At 38.7% G+C, this 21446-nt stretch overlaps 1 protein-coding gene across 1 annotated transcript in view; it reads right to left on the reverse strand.

Annotated features, from left to right (window-relative positions):
- The window catches only part of LOC127209837 (rho GTPase-activating protein 7-like), a 100233-nt gene that overhangs the window by 14081 nt on the left and 64706 nt on the right, over nucleotides 1–21446 (reverse strand). The window contains exons 2-3 of the mRNA XM_051169475.1: nucleotides 4623–4772; nucleotides 910–1047 (exon numbers count right to left, since the gene is read on the reverse strand). Coding sequence (XP_051025432.1) covers nucleotides 910–1047; nucleotides 4623–4772 — 288 coding nt within the window. The remainder of the gene's footprint in view (nucleotides 1–909; nucleotides 1048–4622; nucleotides 4773–21446) is intronic.

Below are 21446 nucleotides of genomic sequence, written 5' to 3' on the forward strand. Positions count from 1 at the left end.
TTCAACAGCATGCTTTCATTCTTCTTAAATCCCAGGGAATCTACCACATTTCAAATTCTGAGTATTCTTTTAGTCCCATTTTAGAACTGCCTTTATTTTAAAGACGGGAAAACAAACAGTACGAACTCATTTCTCTGTGTTAAGCTAACATGGGGATTAAAAAAATAATATGGCTCTGTGATTTTCACAGAAGTAGCAGAGCTTATTTTGGAACTGTGTGGACTTTAGATATTTGAAGCCGCAATTACTCCCCCATAAATGTTACCTTTTAGAGTCAAATACTATTTTGCTACTGCAGGTCACATTGTACTTAAAGGAAAAGGTCTTTTATTCAGAGTTTCCTGCACTGTGTTATTCTGTGTGAGAACTCTCCTTTTCGTTTGGGTTGATGGCATTGGAAGTCATCAGGGCAACAAGGACAGCAAATGACACTCCATTAAACATTGGGTTTCCCATGCTTTACATCACTGAATGTCCACAAACTATGATGGAGCGATTTCACACATCTGTAGTTCTGCAGATCATCGTATTGCCACAGGCAACATCTTATCAATCTATCCATCCATCTATCATCAATGCTTAGAGATTTTCTAACGAGTATGTGGTGTGGTCAAGATTATAATACCAGAAAACCCATCTCCACATTTTACACTCTTGAGTCTTTAAAGTTCTGTGACAAAAATTCACGGGCCATAATTCTGAACTCATGGGCTGTTTTAGTGAACTACTTAAGCAAATATTTGTGAAAATAAACAGCATGCATTTTTAGGGTGATGCTCCAGCAAGTAGTATCAAGCTGATACAGCTAAGACTCCAATAGTCATGCTTGCACACTCAATAGATGACTGCCAATGCTCAGGTCATGTTTGGCAACACTGACTGCTGAGTCTGAGGTTGTTTACAACTTACCATGGTTTTGGGTTTGGTTCCAGAATTGCTCGTTGGAGTAGCTGATAGATTGGTAGACCCGGTGTTAGAACACAGATTCACCTGTGTGTGATTTCCTGAGGTACTGTCTGTTCCACTTTCACATCCTGACTCTGGATCCTGTTTATATAAAAAAAAATGCACAGCCATGAAAGAAGGCACAAGAGTGTCCCCTACATGTCCCTTTCCTGCCATCTGCAGCCTTCACGCCCAGTAATTCACTTGCCTCACATAGGTAATGAGCTGCCTTCCAGGCTCCCTCACAGGACCTCATGAATACCAGAGAAAAACTTTCCCATTTTAGTGCACAATGTAAGCAATGCTTTTGCCCTACATTATAAACCAGGAATAGTATTGAAACTAACTTTCCACTGACGGAATGTTATAAGAGATATATAGTGGTTAATGAGTATGCAAGAGGTGTGTGCTCGCATACACATATGTGTGTTCACATGTGTCCACACGTGCCTTTGTGAAGCACATAATTATAGTCAAACTTCTTGTGCCTGGAATAACTTCCAATTAGACCATTTTTATGTCTTAGCATGGGAAACAAAAACATATATTATTCTAAGTGAAATGTGACTCACTTGAATTTCAAACTGAATTAACATGAAATGGATACCAGCAAAAAACCAGGTCGTTTATGACATTAAATGTATATCTATGAGCAGTAGACAGTTCATTTAATTTGCTATGTTTTTTCCGTGTGTGTGTGTGTGTGTGTGTGTGTGTGTAGCAGACGCCTTTTGCGTTTATTTTGCCTTCCTATTCATGACTTAATGAAGTGGTTAACATGGTAATCTTTTATTTTTCTAACCACACAATAATAAGTATGAGGTGAAGTAATTATTTTTTTCAATATATGCATCTTGTGTTGGTAGTTTGCACAGACCACACTTTACAGCTATATCTGACTCAGCTCATTCTTCCTGTGTGGAAAGTGTTATTATCATCAGCGAAGAGACAAAGGCATTCAGACTCAAGGCAGCTCTCTGGATTAAACTCACATCCAGGGCAGAGCTGGTATTAAATCTTGGGTCCTGACCTCAAAGCTCAACCTCATAACATAAGGTCTGTGCTGTTTTGCTGAGGGCCTGAAACACAACTAAAGAAGCAGTTCATGCAGCTGTGGATCTGAAGCTTACTAGAAATCCCTCTCTCCACTTCTCATTGTGAGAAATCACGGGTCATCTCTTCCAAGGTCCCTCACTCATTCCTCCCCATTTAACCATTACCCCCATTACACTGGCTACTCTTGCTTTTGTCATGTATCCGATGCCGTATTGGACTTTTGGGTATCATTGCTACCCTATGCTTTCACTGTATCTGGCAGAAGGAATGCACGCAGCTCAGGGGAGTTCTTCCTGTGGTGGGTTATCTAGGATGTTATGTGCCATAGAAGAGGTCTGTATCCTAGTCAACCATGGCATGAAATAGTGGGAGCCCTGCGATTCATCCTTTACACAGATATTCATAGCACACCATAAAGCTTCGCTGGTGATATTCACTATAAAGATGATAATGGAGGCCAGATGATTCCTATGGAGAATATTCAAAGTGATTCAATAGGAAAACTTAAATCAAGAATCTGGATAGAAGATGTAAAGGGAAGAATTAGCAAGAGGGGGTATTGAGGTCCACAAAATGTAGTTGATGAGGAGGTAATGGGAGAAGCAGCAGCCATCAAATGAGTAGTGAAAGTCAACGTGGAAAACACACTTGGATGCTACGGATAGTGCATGTACTCCTGGAATGTCACATCAGGGACAGGTAGTGTGGAGTTGATGTAAAACTGGCCAAGAATAAATTCAAGGACTACAGGCTAGGTAAAAAGAATATGAAACTCTGGGCCACAAAAGGTTTAAATGGAGTGATGCTTGACCAAAAAAAAACTTTTATTTTTATGTCTGAAATGAAAGAGACCAAATGCCATCTGTATCTCTTCTCTGTATATACAGTGAGCAATACAGTCTTAAGCTAAAGAACTTAGAAAATTAGGAAGACCAAAAACCACTGCACAACAGTGACCGAACTCCTTCAAAGGCAGGGATTTGGCTTTAGCCTATGTATTTCTTAAGCTTCTCTATGGTGAGGCGGAAGTGTCCTAAGGGATTATTAATATCCACTTGGTTACACATTCAGGCAAAAAACCATTGGTGGTTCAAAGCCAGAATATCTTGCTATTGAAAAGAAAAGGCCTTGGAAAGATTTATGATGTGGAAGAATGGAAGTTGGCTTTCCTGAAAGATGTGGAAGTGGCTCTTGCAAGCTGTGAGTCTCTTGGCAGCATCTCACTCCCCATCTGTGTGACCCCAGCAAATCCCTCATCCTTCCCGAGGCTCAAGGTGCTCATCATCAGATGAAGAGAATGAAGAAGGAAGCAACACACACAAAGCTTACCATGCACCGACTAGTACTGTTTTCTCCTCCAGCCCCACCCCCATCTCCCACCTGGCACCCATTCTAAGAGATCACATCATTACTCAGCCTTAATGGACTGTCACATAACGGAGGCTCAACGTCAATATTTTGGGTTACAAAATAAATCAGGTCATGGAGTTGGGAGAATCTATTAGGTTTTCTCTAAGCAGCTTCATCAAATCTTTCCTGCTTTCCTTTAAGATTCGCTTCACACAAACACTGCTCTGTGCCATCCCAGTCTATGGTTTCCATTTATGTTCTTTATTACATAAAACACTCATTCTGGGCATTTTCTAAGTGTTCTTATACAGGGTGGGTGGGTTAGGGGAGGAGTCATTGCTTCACTGTATGCCATGTTCTTCCTGCTTAAGTAAAATACATGATGGAGCAGGAGTGTGGGGTTGAGGAAGTTTCTCCCTTGTCTCTCTCTGGGTTAATGCTCCTTGGTGAATGATCAAGGTCATATTCATGACACCAGAAGGCTTTCATTCCCTGGCACAACTGTCAAAAGCAGCCGAGAGGGCAGGTGAAATAAATGTTATCATTAGCTTTAAACACACAAAAAGCAAAAAACGAAACAAAACCAAACAAAACCAAATCAAACAAAACAAAAAACAGAAAGAAAGACCAAGAGTGACCCAGAAACTGTAAAGATTGACAAATAGTTTTGAGGCTCAGGGACATGTATTGTTCAGTGTTTGATATGGGTGTAGGGTGAAACAGAAGAGAATCATCACTGGCCAAGCATACTCTGGGCCAGATCCATGCAAGTCTGCTTATGTATATTAGCTCATTGTCTCCCTAATAAGCCCTTAGTTAAACAGTGAATCTTTGTGTGTATCTATCTCTCTCACATGATCCTACAGTTGAGAGATTAGACAATTTTCTTATGGCTTTGGCTAGTCAGTTATAAAACTTAGATCTAAAACAGTCACTAATTGTTCGATCACCTTCAGTCATTAACATTCCTAATGCTTCTGCTGACATATTTTGTTTTACTCCAACTGTAATGATAAACAGAGAGTTTACAAATGGCCAGTCTGGGCTATGTAGCGAGTTTAAGGGCAGCCTGGACAACTTCTTTAGTCTGTGTCTCAAAGTAGAAACAGGGCTGGTGATATATATCAAAGTTGAAGATTGTTTGCTTAGTGAAAAATAAAACAAAACTAAACTAAAAAAAAAAAACCTTAACAAACACTAATCACTACAGCCAAACAGATGCAGAGGGACACTCTTCCACCAGGAGAAAGAGTAGGGAGCAAGTAGCTCACAGGCACATGCCGCCGCAGGTTCGTTGGCGTGCTGGATGGAGAGGAGGCCGTGCTGAGAGCATGCTCGATGTCTTGGTCTAGTTGGTCCAGTTTCATAATTAGCAGCACCATGGAGTCCAGCCGTGTCCTGTCTCGATCTTCCCTTGTTTCCTGAGGAACAGAACATGCTGTTACTAAATCTGAAAGGCCATTTCTTGGAAAGAATAAAAAGTTCCCTGTTCTTCATGGTGACAAAAAGGACACTGGATAATGGGCAGTCTTCTATTTGACAGGGAAGGGAAGGTCTGGTCTGGGTCATCAATAGTCCCTTCATGGAGAAGATGCTGACCTAGTGCCAAGAGTGCATTTTACATGAATATTCAGCACATGAAAAAAAGCAGAATGACTATGAGTACTTACACACACTTCCAGCTTCTAATTAATTATTAGTGGGAGAATTTATTTATAAGAGTTTTATTTTTAGGGTATACATTTATTTTGTATGATTTTAATCATTGTGAATTTGTACCTAAGAATGTATGTGAGAGAATATTTGCACCAGAATAATTTTAATTAAGGGAAATACCGTGGAAAAAATGAAGTTAGGCCGAGTTTTTTTGCTTGTGTCATGGGTAGTTCTCTGCATGCAACACTTACCTATTACTGTTTTGAGCTATGATACTGCGAAGAGTCCTTTGTAAATCTCTTATTATCTTTCCACACACTTAAAAAGAGGCCCCCACACCAACTAAGGACAATGCATGCGAGAACCTAGACTCCCTGTGCAGATCTAGCCAGTGGACAGCTCATTCTCCACGGTTGTGGGAGAGCAGGGAAGTGCCTTTGACATGAACTCTGATGCCCCAGATTCGATCACTGCCCCTTGGCGGGTAGGCCCTGTGGACACACAGAGGAAAGGGATGCAGGCTATCCAGATGAGACTTGATAGGTTGTGGCCCCCTCAACCTATAGGTCCCCTCTCCCCCTGTCAAAGGTCTAGGGGAGGGGACTAGGACAGAAGAGGGAGGGAGAGTGGGAATCAGAAGATACAAACAAGGAGATAACAATTGGGATATAATACAAATAAATTATAATAAATACAAAAAAAGTGAATAAATACATTTTTTAAAAAGAGAACAAATAGACCCCATAGTGATGTGTGTGTGTGCGTGTCACACGTGCGTGTGTGCACACACACACACACAAGCACATATCTCCAAAGCTTTTTATCTTGACTACTCTAAGATTTAGACATATATTTGGAAGGACTTTGATTTAAAGCAGTAACTAAAACGTCTATTGTCCTTGTAAAATTACTTGGACACAACTCTATAGAGTTCCTGTGTGGTCAAATAAAGTCAGTTAGTATTGGGAGTCTCAACCCTGTGTGCTATGCAAAGGGTCAGGGCCGAATAGGATATTGAGTAAAGAAAAATAAAGGACCATGTAAAACATAGACAACTTCTTTAGGAGGACAGCTCGGGGAGAGATGCAATGGACCTAGGTCCAGTTCTTTCAGTGTAAAGCCTCAATTGTGACTCAGGTTGCCAACTTCCCATATTTGTTTGCTGAGAACCAACTTTAGAAGGACCGATTATGGCCACACTCAAAGAAGGGAAGCAAAGTCATATTGGGACCTAGATGTGTCCACAGAGGATGCCAGGCTGGGGCTTTGTTTCAGTAACAAGTATCACTAAATGATGAAAGTAATGAATAGGACTCTGACATTTTGTCTTGTTCGGGGTCCTCTTCTCCCCTCTTCTCTCCTCTCCTCTCCTGTCTGTCTCTCTCTCTTTGAGTACATGTGGTAGGTGTACATGTTAATGTGGATGTATGCACACATGGGCAAGGGTACATGTGCACATGGGTGTAGATGAGTATGGAGGCTTAAGATGGGCATTAGACATCTTCTTCGGTGACCCTTCACCTTTGTTTTTTGAGATATGGTCTTTCACTGAACCTGAAACACATTAATTTTTGTAGACAGACTTGGCAATGAAATTTAAAGGTCCATTTGTCTCTGTATTCCAGAGAGAAGCTTGCTGAGAATCCTGGATTTTACATGTTCTGGGGTCCAAAGCCCCCATCCCCAGGTTTGTGCAGCTGACATTTTACCAACTGAGCCACCTCTCAAGTCCTTGGCATTTCTTTTAGTCCTTTTAAATTCCCGAGAACAAGGATGTCATGGGTTAATCTAATTCTATAGATATATTCCTTAAATAGGAATCTAATTCTATGGGTATATTCCTTTAAAAGCCAAACAAAAATGTTTTTGATACAAAGAACAACATTTCAGAGGTTAAATACTTGATTTATTATATTAAATTGGTCTAAGACTCAATTATTAGTTATCTTAACTTCTTTTCTAGTTACAGTGATATGTTGACAAGACCAATTTAGGAGAGAAAGGGTCCAGAATTACAGGAAGTCAAGGAATATGAAGCTGATAATCATACGTATCTATAACCAAGAGCAGATGGCAGTGAATTAGCACACATGTGCCAGTGCTCAGATTTCCTTCTTTACTCTTACACGGTCCAGAATCTTCTGCCTAAGGAATAGTGATACCCTTGGTTGGTATGTCTTTGCCCTTCAATTAGCTTCATCAAAGTAATCTCCATCAGATATGCCTAGAGTCTTTTTATAGTTTTGTCAAATTGATGGTTAGTAGTAATTAATTTGAACATTTTTATTTTATTAAGAATTTTATACACAGTAAAATTTCATAATACCCCATTCTTCCCACCAAGCCCTTTTTATTATCCACAGCATTTCCTATACACAATATAATATCTTTCTGTTTTTATTTTTGCTTTTGTTTTGTTTTGAGACAAAATTTTATTATGTAGACCTGGCTGGCCTGGAACTCAAAAACCCACCTGTGTCTGCTTTCCTAGGGAAGTGCTAGGACTAAACGCATGTGCCGCTATGCCAGTTCATTTTATTATTTTTATTTTTTCTGATTACCCACCTAGTTAATCTACCCATCCATGTATAGATGTGGGCCAACCAAAACTAGATATTCTATTTTTGAAAACAGAAAATTTCCTTGGTTTAAAATATAAATACAAAACGAAGAGGCTAGTTCTTTTCCCACAAAAACAGACTTTAAAATTAAATTGAGATTTTGGAACATCTTCCAATTTATTCAGGAAACTATGTAACTCCTATGATTTGATTTATTTTCATTGCCCCTTTCTTGAGGAACATCTAATGACTGATGGAAAACCGTGAACCACTGGGTTTAAAAGTATCTGTATACACAAAAATGAAATCTAAGCTTTATATTTCATCCAATAATGATACAGAACTTTGTTACATACAAAGCTGTTCTTTTCATAGTGAAATCCTCCTTATAACCTGAAATAAAGGTTCTGGAAGTATTATAGATCATTGCATCAAATTTCTTACAAGTCCTCCCAAAATTGGGGGAAAATCTTACTATAGTATCATTGAGCGAGTCCCTTAATTACTGTATCAATGTATTCTTTATATAATGTCCACCAATTTTGAATCTAAGTCACATTTGGGAAGGTGAATACTTGTGCATCTCTGTGTCCACATGTGGCTTTCTTTGGCTGTCATTCCCATCTCAATTATAACAGCCTCAAGGCCAGAATCGAGTTTTCTACTTAACAGAAATGGAATCAAGTCCTATACTCCAGAAGCAACAATTTTTCAGGAAAATCAGAGAGATCAATACAGCCAAGAAATAATAGCACACAGGCCTTGGAACATAGAAGCTCATAGTTTTCCAGCTACTGGTTAAAGTTGGATGCAGCAGTGCATCCGCCAGAACCCTGGACTCACCAGCGATGGTCTCAGAAACAATTTGTCTTTGAATCTGCTGGACATTAAGATTATGCTCTAAAAATATTTTGATGGCTATTGGCTGAGCATAAAATTATTCCAGTGATTTGCCAGAAGGGGAAAACCAAACAGTCTTGCCCCACGGTATTCTCTTACAAAGTTACACCTACGTTACGCCTACGTCTCTTCTCTGTCCTCCGTGGCTACCTTCTTACTCACCATCTATTACAGTCACTTTGAAATGTCAAGAGTTTTTATGCCACATATTCATAAAACCACCCAAAATAGAGTTACCAGAAACCTGATGCTTTGTATAAATATCCCTATCCGTATTTTTAAAGCTCAATTTTTAACATCTCAAGAAGTTCTACTTTTTCATACATTCAGGGCCAAACTCCAGCAAATAGTTCATGCCTGAAAATACAATGGTGTCTTTGCAGATTGATTCTGCACTTTTTGACTTCTTTAATGGAGATTTAATTTCATTCTGTTACTATGGTCCATGAAGAACAGTTTTTATCACATTAAATTATTTATTTATGAATTAGTTTTTCTGGAACTTCACTCCTCAATGCAAAGCCAGTGTGATAAATTTGCCTCCCCTACATCTACTTTTCCTTTTTAAAGTGTTGTTACAGCTATTTTAAGTGAGGCATCATTAAAAGGACTGAATATCCATCAGCAAAGAAGACAGCACTCCTGTTACCCTGAATGTTATGATCAGCCCTATGGAAACAGACAATAAAAATGAACAGATTCTTGAATAGCTTCAAATAGAAACCAGTGTAAGAACTTAAAAATAGAATAATGAGATAAACAGCTACAGCATTCCTGTCTACCTATATATGTCCACAATATATAAATATATAAAACAATTAACATATATTAATTAATATACAACATGTTAACCAATATATCAATGTATAATATAGAAAATTAATATCCAACATATTACAAAAATATGTAATATGGTCAGGAAAAAGCTTTCTGTGGAAATTGAGAGTCCAAGAAGAATGGGAAGAGAGGAGGTGCGGATGATGATAGGGTAAAGATAGAGATAGAGGATGGAGGGAAGTGGAGAAGGAGAAAGACATAGAAGGGGAAGAGTGGAGAGCTGGGAGGATAGTATTCCTAGTGGAATATAGAAGGATACAAAGGTAGTGAGACTACAATGAAATCAGTCCATAAAACACCAGGTTTGGGAGAATGGAGGTAGGGGAGGAGTAGGGCAAGGGAGTGGGAGCACCTGCACAAATCAGAGTTGGCTTGGAAGGTCATTGTAAAGAGGCAAACTTACTCTTTGTGTAGCAGAGCTCGTTGAAAGGACACAGGGAGTGATGCACTGTGTTTTATAAACTCTTCAATTTATTTTTAAATATGGTCAAAGAAAGATAAGTAGAACCTCAAGCACATTTGATACCAAGCAACGCCACATGATTAATAAGTGCCATTATTCTAAGGACTCTCTTCTAGTTCTTGCTTTCTTGTGCTGAGGTCTGAACTATACAGACAGTATACTGTTTATAAAGAGACAACAGGGTATTTATAAGAAAGACATACATATTGTGACTTTGAATGTGAAAAATAAGATCAACAAGCAACAAAGAAGGCCTCATGAGATTAAAAAGCCAATGTACGGCAAAGGAAACAGCCAAGTGAAGAGATGGTCTACAGAATGGGAGATGATCTTTGCCAGATATACATTCAGTATGTAATTAATTATAGAATACGCAAAGAAGGTAAAAACTAAACAACATGAAAACAAACATTCCAACCAGAAAGTGTGCTATGGAACTAAATACGGAGTTCTTAAAAGAAGAAACAAGTGACTAGTACACATTCTGAAAAGGGTTCAAGATCCTCATCTATTAGGGTTGTACAAATTAAAACTACGTTGAGATACTAGTGGCATGGCTATCATCAAGAAAACAGATAGCAGCCCACGATGTAGGGAAAGTGATCTCTTACGCACTCTAAGTGGGAGTGTAAATTGATTCTGCAACGATGTAAATCAGGATGGAGATTTCTCAAAAAGCTCAAAATGGAGTACTCCTATCCAACTATACCAACCCTGGCCATACACCCAAGGACTCTCTATTCTACAGTAGAGATATTACAATATGTGTGTGTGTGTGTGTGTGTGTGTGTGTGTGTGTGTGTGTGTGTGTATTTGTTGCTGTTCTAATTACAATACATAGGAAGTGGAATCTACCCAGATGTCTGTTAACAGGTGAATGGGTAATTAAAATATGGAACATATCCATGGGGACATTTTATTCAAACATAAAGAAGAGTGAAATTATATATTTGAAGGCAAATGGGTGGAACTGAAAAAATATAGTAACTGAGGCTACCCATGTGTAAAAAGACAAATATTATATGTTTTCTGTTTTAAGCGCATGCTAGACTCCCATTTTTGTATGTGTATTTACTAGAGAATGAGTCTCGGTATAGGTAGCCAAACCACAAATGAGCTCAACACAAGACAAAAAGGCTTTGGGCCACAGGGGAGGGTAGCAAGCATATGTAGAAGTGGGAGCAGGGATATTAAGAGTAGAGCCATATAGAGGAGATAGGGACAAAGAACCGGAAATGAGTATGGGCTCCAAATAAAAGTGAGTATTTAAGAAAATGCCACAAACCCTGCAACGTTGGAACTAATTAAAAAAGAGAGCAATGCAGTTCATATGCTTTAGGTAGGGGTGGGCAATCAATATGTGTTGGTAATTGTTAAGCAACTGGCTCTTCAGATAAAAAACAAAGTGCACATTTGCACATCTGTTTTTCTGCTGTGTAATATTCCCTGGTCAGATTTCAAGCTATCATCTCAACATAAGCCAAGGCTGAGGAAGAGGCCATCAAGCCTGTCACGGGGGCTGGTATATTGGGTCTGCAGGAACTAAGACTGCGGCCCAGCAAGAGGGAGATAGTTTTGAAGGAAAACATTGATTATTAAACCAATGGGAATTATGAAAACTGAAATGACGCCTTTGATCTATTTTGTGCAACTATTTTCTATCACACTTGCTTCCGTTGCCAGCTAAGGTATGGTCTATACGGTATAAACTTGAATTAGGTGTTTCTCTTAATTATCCTCTTTTCTCTCATGTCTATATTCCTTGCCTTATCTGTCATTTGTAAAGTTCCTTGTGCTTCTGTAAGTCAGATTTATATTTTTATATTTTTATCAAGTCAAAATGTATTATTTAGATGTGGAAACACAGAAAGGTGAAGTCATCTTGTCTGATTTGTACCCAGCAATCATTCAATATAGCTTTGCATGGTTATATCATGTGCTATTTGCTGATTTCATACACATGCTTATACAGCTAACAGTTTTAGGATGTTGTAGAGCTGGTCTGTACCCCTCTCTAATGTCTCAGGTTCCTTTTCTAGGCCAGCAGTTCCCAATCTTTGTAAAGCCATGACCCTTTAATATAGTCCTCATGTTCTGGTGACCTCCAGTCATAAAATTACTTTTGTTGCTACTTCATAACCATAATTTTGCTACTGTTATGAGCTATAATATGAACATATGATATGCAGAATATCTGATGTGCAAGCCCTCTGAAGGGGTCGTTTGATCACCAGAATGGTTGCAACCCACAGGTTGAGAACCACTGCTTTAGGTTGAAGCCAAAGAAGTATTATCTGTTCTATGAAATTCTATGAGAACTTGGCTGCTTCCATTTATTTTTATTTTTTAAAAATTATTAATGCATTTTTTACACATATATATTTATATTATTACATACCTATATAATGAACTGCATACAGCAAGAAGAACCAATCTCTACTGTTTTTATTTTATGGTTTTTCTAGAGAAATGTCCACAGTTCTGTTTCCTTCTTTGAGTTGGGAGAAGAGTTGCAAATCAAGTCCAGGGTGAAGTGTATGCCAAGCACACTTTATTACTGAGCTCCACCCTTACGCCTCACCTCCTTAAGTCACTTCTCATATAACATATTTTCAGATTGTCTCATTATTTCCATTTACTCTTCTCTGGATATGAATAATCCTGTCAACAGGACAGTTCATGATTGGTGCTCAGAATTAAACATATTGCTGTATGTATTCTGCTCTCCTGTGGCGAGAAGGATAGGCAGGGACATCCCCATGCACAGATAGCCTCAAGAGCGCAGAATCTACAGCTGTTCAGAACTACCATGTGCAGAGAGAGCCACAGTCGTTTTTTTCCTCCTATGAGGACAACGCACTTATTGGACTGCACTGAACTCCAGTCAGGAGTGTTGTAAATGTCTCCTTACCCAACACACACCCAGGTAGGATAGAAACAGAAGCATCCTATTGTTTTAAGATTGTAACTGATGGTTGGCCAAGTGTAGGCAGCGTGTGTTGCTTCTCTGGATGTTTCAGTTACCTATATCTCTCTCAGACACTGGTCAGTAGAGACTAGGCAGATTGGATCAGGATAGAGCGTCTATTCAGTATGAGTTGCTGTCCGTGTTGAAAACTCAACAATGCTCTTTATTTAGGCTAGAAGAGATACTTGGTCTGTGGCCAGTGAGGGGACTTTGATTGTGGTGGTATGTGGGAGGATACACATCTCCCAGAAGCTTCTGAACTGGTTAGGTTTAAGCGATAGAAATCTCCCTGATGCTGCTTTCCTTCTATGAAGGGAAGACAAGCCCCACTGTGTTTCCTTTTCCAAATGCCCTTAATTATGTATCAACACTGAAAGCACTCACACATGGTGGTAGGCAGGAGGTACCCACTGCCAGACATCAATACAGACTGAAGACAATATAAAGTCCAGAGAAAAATGTCTTCTCCTGCCCACATTGGCTCTGTTCTAATGTCAAGCATGTGGACAAGAAAGAAAAAAAAATTTCAAGAGAATAGCCCCAACACTTCCAAATCATGGTTACTTGGCAGAGCAGATTCAACACTGACTGAATGCATAGTTTGTCAGGGAGCCCTCACCTCCTGTAGATAGCCATAATCAATGCAAGGCTGGGCCAGGAAAAGGGCCACGACTTCCTGATTCTGAATTCAAGGCGCTGGCCCAGACACTGTCTTCAGTTCCTCATGCCTCTTCCTGACTCCTCTGAGCCAGTGATACTCTTTGCTTACCCATAAAAGAAAGGGACCTTTCAGCAATAGTCTTGGCTCCCTTTCACCCTCAATTATTTGATCTGCAGCCAGCTGGAGTAGTATGGAATCCCATATTAGTGTTACACGTTTCATTTGACAATAAATTCCTCTTTCTAGACTTTCCTTTCTTAAAATAATATCCTATTTAAAGAACTAGAAAGTTATTTAATCTTGGCTTTTTTTTCTTTCGGAACAGTGAAGATTTTCATATGGACTGACAGTCAGAAGTTGAAGATAATAAAGTTTTCCTTTGTCAGCACTTCCAGGCAAGTTAAGAGCGACAGCTTTAATTTTCTCTCTATTTTTCAATAGGAAACAATGGTCGACTTAGAGGAAATAAAGTTTTCCTTTGTCAGCACTTCCAGGCAAGTTAAGAGCGACAGCTTTAATTTTCTCTCTATTTTTCAATAGGAAACAATGGTCGACTTAGAGGAAATAAAGTTAAACCTGTCCTACTTGCCAGGCATCCTCTTTTCAAGCTCTAGTTCTTTGTGTAATGTCCTTCATATCATATGTGCTGAAATACTGGTGATTACAGGTGGTAGGAAAGGACAAACAACTTTGTCATTTAAAGTTACTACCAGGAAACTAGGTGTGGTATTATAACCTGGAATCTAAGCACTTAGGAGGCCCATGGCAGGTTCAACTCCAAATAAACTTACATAGTGAGAATATGTCATGAAGCACCCAGTCCAACCAAACAACCAAACAACCAACCAACCAACCAACTGACTGACCAACCGACCAACCAAAACCAAGATGCAAACAAACCCTACATTGCTATAAGGAATCTTTTAACTTATAAGCAGTTATTAGGCAATAACCACAGCCTTATATGAATCATTATAGGCATGCTTATTAATCTGCTCCTATTTATATTTATAAGGCAAGGTAAAAGAAACTGGTATGTCCTTAGCTTGAACTTTGACAATCACTGTTCCGGTGTGTGCATCAGAGTTTATGGGTACAGGGCCCCCAGAAGCAAAAGTGACGTTATCTGAGACCCTGTTAAAAAAAGACAGGTATTCCATCTCCAACCATAGAACTTGTTGCTGCTGCCACTGCTGCTGCACGCTAGTGTTTTAGAGCCCTGAAGAAGGTCAGTATTGATAGACTGAAAGAGAGAGAGAGAGAGAGAGGGAGGAAGGCATGATGGCAGAGCTGGAAAAAATCTGTGTCCTCTGATTGGTGCCTAATTATCCATGAATACTTTTAGGCCAGTGAGATACTTCAATTCCACAGGTGACCTCCAAAGCTATGTTTTCCGTTTAAACCTACATGCATTTGGATACCTAGAAAAAAATGCATCTTTATTAAAACAGCACACTGACTCACATATGGGGGGGGGCACCATTTTATTGTTATTACTTAACAGTAAAGTGGGTAAAACCACCTGGTTATTGAATTGTTTTCTCGTCTGTTTCCTGTCTTCATGCCTTCTTTCCAACACTGAGTTTTATCTCTACAGTCCTGAAAACTTTCACCTGCTAATGGGGGTGTAGACAAGGCCAAGCTACTCTGCTTTTTATGAGATCCACAGTCATATTCACTACATATGTAGTGATGGTGAATACTGTTAGAGATTGCACAGAAAGACTTTCTGGCAAAAATGAGGACAATTGGAATTAGATTCCAACAAAGAGGAATTCCATAATAAAAAATCTATTAATCCTCATAATAACATATTAAAGGAAAAAGAAAATAAATAAATGCCGGCATATTTGTAACATTCCAAATGTGCTTTAAATCACCTGCTAGTGACTAAAAACAGAAAAAAATATTAAAAGTTGCCATCACTAACCAAGAGTTAAATTAAGTGTTTTTCACTCAGGTAAGATACAGACACCTGGGGAAGCACTGAGGCTTACTTGCAAAACTGAGCAAAGTAAGAATGCTTGCTATCACACATACTAGACAGTGCTGTGCATGAGATCCTGGCTTTTATAACACTACTACAATAAAAGAAGATGTTTATGGTATAAGGACGAAGTTTCTTGAGACCCTTGAGTGTAAATAACTAGACAATCCAACACTTTATGGACACCAATCAAAGAACCCAACTCAGATGAACCCGAGAACATGTTTGTCCTTGGCTGTGAGTTATTAAGAATAACAGCATCATTGTAGCAACAAAGCTGTAGAAAGTAACTGAACTAGAAATAAAACCCAAAAGTTTTTAGAAACAAAAATCATGAAAAAACAAGAAATGCCAGTGAAGGCCATAAGAGAAGACTGAACAAATTGAAAGAAGTATAAGTTCTCTGGAGGGGAAATTTTCAGAAGGCTTTTCAACATCTTGTCTCATTTGTTTCCCCAAGTGGAATATCAGCTCTGCAAGGGCAGTATCAGGACCAAACCTTCCTTAAAAGATCCAGGAATCATGGCGCAGTAATCTGCATAAAATATCATACAATAAAGGTTTTTTTAAATGAATAGATAAACTATTAATTCTATTTGGATTAATTCATGAATTCACAGAGTCTAAAGGAGGGAATAACATTACTTTGTGAATTAGAAACTTACTTTGTAATGGTAACTTTAAAAAAAATTAAATACTTACTATTTTTATCTATATGAGTGTTTCAATAGAATGTGTGTATATTCTTCACTTGCATGCTTGGTGCTCTTAGAGGTCAGGAGAAGGTATTGGATCCCCTGAAACTGGAGTTGTGAGGCATGTGGATGCTGGGATTCAAACCTAAGTCCTCTGCAAGAGCAACAAGCACCCTTAACTACCAAGTCACATCATTAGTCATGTAAAAGCTAATTTAAACTCCCACAAAGAACCAGAAACCCCCAAAACCAAACCAAACCAAAGCAACAACAACAAAAAACAACAAAACCAAACAGAAGTACAGACAAATGTATAATCATGTAATCCAGGAAGTGCATACTTGATATTTGTGCAAATGAACTGATGCTTATTTAAAAGAAAGCAGAATTAAAAAAAAAACAAAAACTGGCGCTGGGTGTGGAAGATCACACCTTTAATCCCACACTCAGGAGGCAGAGGCAGGCAGATCACTGTGAGTTCAAGGCCAGCCTGGTCTACAAAGTGAGTCCAGGATAGCCAAGGCTACACAGAGAAACTCTGTCTTGAAAAAACCAAAAATAGCAAAAAACAAAACAAAACAAAAACCCAAAACAAACAAACAAACAAACAACAAAAAAACCAACCTCAAAACAAAAACAAATAACCCCCCAACCAACCAAAACAAAAAACCTGTGCATGAATACTTTGAATACTTAGGGTCTATCAAACTGTCTTCCAGTAGGTGAATATTCCAAACAATGGAATGACCATGGAGAGACACAATGGAACTTAAGGACACATTGCTAAGCAAGACAGGTTAAGATCTGAAGGCTGCATGTCATAAGATTCTAACCATAAGAATTCCGTAATGCTAAACATATGAGGATAGTAAGAAGAAGGTGGTACCAGAAGTTAACAGAGGAGGGAATAAAGAGGAGGCAGAGTACAGAGAATCTTTAGAGCAATGAAACAATTCTGTATAACATTACAAAGGTAGCACATATGTCTTCGTCAAAACCCATGGTGTACACACCGACAGTAAGCCCTAACACGAACTTGACTTTGACACAGATGTGTCGTTGTGGGGTCACTGATGATCATAAACATACCACTCTGGTATAGGATGCTGACCTGGAGAGTCTTATGCACGTAGCAGAGTAGACAGAGGACAGATGGAAATTCTTTGTTCGTCTGCTCATCTATAAGTGCTTTAAGAATTCCAGTAAAATGAAACATATGAGACTAAGGAGATGGCTTAGCGAGTAATGTCCTCACTGCAGAAACATAGGATATGGGTTTGGACCCCCAGCAGCCACATCAAAGTGTCATGTAGTATGGCAAGCCTGTAATACATGTGCTGGTGGCACACATGGAAGATCCCTGGCCAAGTGATGAGATCTGTGCTCAGTAAAAATTCCTGCCCTAAAATAAGATGATGAGCAATAGAGGAAGACCATGATGTCAATCTTTGGCCTCCACACATGCTCCCATCACACACACACACACACACACACACACACACACACACACAAACACACACACACACACACGAATGACAGTAAAGAAATATAGACAAAAAGAAAATCTCCAAAGGGAGTGTGCCTATGCACAAAGCAGAAAAGAATAGTAAACAAAGCCTGATTTGCATATCTAACTAAATTCTCCAATATTTGGTCATTTCTTAAAAACCCTTCCTCACATTTTAAACAGTATTGTGAGAAAAACCACAGCTAACATATATTGCTCACAATTGCTTATATATAACTTGATTTCAAAATTCATTTGAAAGACAAAAGCATAAAATATTTTTAAAAGCCCCAATTTTTAAAGAAACAAAACATGAAAAACACAAAGAGAAAGAAAGGCTGAGAAAAGTTTACAAACAATTGCAGGTATGGAGACAATGTCTAGCATCTAACCAACAGCAAGTAAAGGGATTGTTAAAGACAGACGGCAAGAAAAACAGTCAAGGCATACAATGAAGCTATTTTTAGAATTCATTGCCAGTCTTAAACCCTCAAACAGCATTGATGGCTAAAAATAAAGCCAATTATATAAAAGAATTGTTATCTTTTGTTTGTGAAATATCAAAAATGAAAAACGTTTTTTACCACACTCAAAGTTGACAGTATTTTATAATCTCTCTCTTTGATCCTGAAGGCAACTGTTAAAATTAAAGTAGGGCATGTTCATACATTTGGCAAATTTAATTTTAGAACTGTGCCTTAGAACTTACTAATACCAATGTAAGAGTAGTGTGATTAATACTATCCAATCAAATATTCTTTCCCAGTGGCCAGAGAACTGGAAGAAAACCAAATCTCTATCAAAAGAAAGTAATTTAACTTAATTGCATGACTAGTGTTTATTAGGTCACTGGGTAGTAGTTGCGTATAATTAGGCCATTTCCCTTGTGCTGAGAACCTTGGGTAGCCCTGGTAGAAATGCAGTGTGAGTTAGACTAGTACACTCTTTGGATGACCCTAGAGCTGTGCCTACTGCACACAACATGGCTTCCCCACCACCTCCCTCCCACTCAGAGCTTTCAGTCTGCTGTCCATGCCCGTGGCTCAACCTACGCAGCAGACACTGAGACTCTTCCTAAGGGAACATACGGCAAGAGGGTTTGTTAAGATGAGGCGAAAAGTGAATTATAGTACTCAATAGCATGAAATATTTAGGCAAAACACACACACACACACACACACACACACACACACACAGGATGTGGGGGTGGGATTCTTTATCCATAAATACAGAAAGGCACAAAACTCACTGAGAAGCTATCCATCTTGAAAGACCTCCCCCCCCCCTCTCTTTGTGCTAGGGCTTCAAAAAAGCAAGTGTTCTACCACTAAGCCACACTCCAGCTATGCTTTCGCTTTTTTGTCTGCTGTTTATTCCACCACATGTTGAAGTTCTACCATATGCTTCTAAACTACTGACAGCACTGGTAAAGGGTACAAGTTCCCTTCAAACTAGTTACTGACACTTAGGTTTCCCTTTGAATAGTCTGGTAGAGAGTAAAATTGCTGACTAGTAAAAATAAAAACAAAATGCTATCAATTATTTTAAATCAGTTGTCACTAAGTAGTCTGGCCTGTACTCGAGTGAAGCATTGTGGTGGGTATGTAAAAAAGGAAGGCCCACGGAACACACTGAGGGGCACCCATCAGCTCCCAGGGAACACATTGAGGGGTACCCATCAGTTCCCATGGAACACACTGAGGGGCACCCATCAGCTCCCAGGGAACACACTGAGGGGCACCCATCAGTTCTCATGGAACACACTGAGGGGCACCCATCAGCTCCCACAGAACACACTGAGGGGCACCCATCAGCTCCCAGGGAACACACTGAGGGGCACCCATCAGCTCCCAGGGAACACACTGAGGGGCACCCATCAGCTCCTACGTGTCTCTCTATGCCCTAGTGACTAAGGTCTTTCTATTGGGCTGAGAATGTATTTGGACTTTCTTATAGTCACACAATAGGAAGAAAGAAGAAAGCAGAGTGGAAAAGCAGGTTGCAGACGCCAATGTATGCTTATCTTTTACCTCTGACCTCCGCACATAATAGCGGCCACATGTATACATGTGTACAAAATATATTAAGAGGAGGAGGAGGAAAAGGAGGCTAAGGAGGAAGGAAGAGAGGAGGAGAATAAGACAGGAAGAAAGAGAAGAGGGGGGAGGGAAGAAGACATAAAACAGAATGTCAAACCATGAGCAGATATTTCAATATTATTAATATAATGTCACAGACAGGCTAATAGGCTTATTCAGGCCACATGACTATCAAGTTCCTACCTAGTTATTTTCATGTAGTATGGAAGAACACCATACCTGCTCATATGAGAAAGTCTCTTCCCCTAATTTGGGCTCCTGTTTGGTTTTTGCTTTCTGAGAAAGCTGGGTGGATATTTCTAGCATGGACTGATAACTAAATGAATTCTTATCGTGGTCTTCATTCTGGTTAAATGATTTTTTTATTTACTAAGAGTGAAAAGAAATTGCCACTTTCAAAAATCAATGACAATTTATTCCAGAACACTCATAATTTATTTTAACTATGAATATTCTAATAAATAATTTTTATTTTATTTTAATAATGTATCAGTATTTTAATAAAAGTTATTAATATTTATATATATTTCTTCCATTAGTTTTGTTATAATTATTAATCAAAATAAAAAATCATCAATCTAAAGTACTAAGGTCTTCATGTACTTGCCTCCTGATCAATTTTTAAAGTCCATTTCAGAAGTCACTAGATCTCAATACAGAGAGTAAGATTGAACATTATTTTTGATTAATTAACAATGAGTTTGTGAGTTTAAACATTTAATAAGCACCTACATAATGTCTGTCGATCTATAAAAATCAAATTTTCTACAGGAAGAAAGTGTAAACTGCTTCATGAAACTTTTACGCTAAGTCAAAAAGAACCTTTTGTATTTACCAGCTGGTGACTGGTGGGTGGTTCACTGGGAGCATCCTTATAGGACTCAGTTAAAGACACAAAAACAACCTTTGTGCTATTTTTTTTTTTTTTTTTTTTTTTGAGGAAAAAGGGCATTTTTGCTTGCAAAGTGAGGCTATGGCTCCTCCAATTCCCTGAGATTGTTAAGCCACATTTGTTTGTCTTTCTCTGCTACACAGAGAAACAAAACAATGTTTTCCTTTTTTTTCAATATGAAAATAACTTTTTTAAAGATTTATTTATTATGTACACAGTGTTTTGCCTGCAGGCCAGAAGAGGGCATCAGATCTCATTATAGATGGTTGTGAGCCACGTGTGGTTGCTGGGAATTGAACTCAGGACCTTTGGAAAAGCAGCCAGTGTTCTTAACCTCTGAGCCATCTCTCCAGCTCAATAATAACTCTTAATCCAAATTTCTGCCTAGGCATCTATCTAGCACACGAGAGAGACCTTTGTCTTTATTTGTTGATGTGTTTTGGTTGTCTCCCAAATTGGTAAATACCAAAGGTCTTTTCCACCCAGAGTAAAAGTTCCATCGAAGCAGTTTATGTGTCTTTCTGTAAATCTTTTTTTTTTACAGATTACTAGACATTATCTATATGCTTATTAAATATTTAAACCAATAAACTCATTGTTAATAAATAAAAAATTTTTAAATCTTATTCTCTGTATTGAGACCCAGTGACTTCTGAAATAGTCTTTAAAAAATGATCAGGGGCCAAGGGTACGGAAAGTTTAATACTGTAAGGCAGGTGGTTTCTTCTTTTGATTAACAATCATCAAAGGGAGAATGCTGAAAGAAATAGAAACATAAAAATGAAATTTTCTGGACTAAAATCTCACTGATTTTTGAAAGGGGTGCTTTTTTCCTTGTTAATAAATAAAAGATGATTTAACTAGAAGTG

The sequence above is a fragment of the Acomys russatus genome, chromosome 27, assembly GCF_903995435.1.
Source record: "Acomys russatus chromosome 27, mAcoRus1.1, whole genome shotgun sequence".
NCBI classification, from domain to species: Eukaryota; Metazoa; Chordata; class Mammalia; order Rodentia; family Muridae; genus Acomys; species Acomys russatus.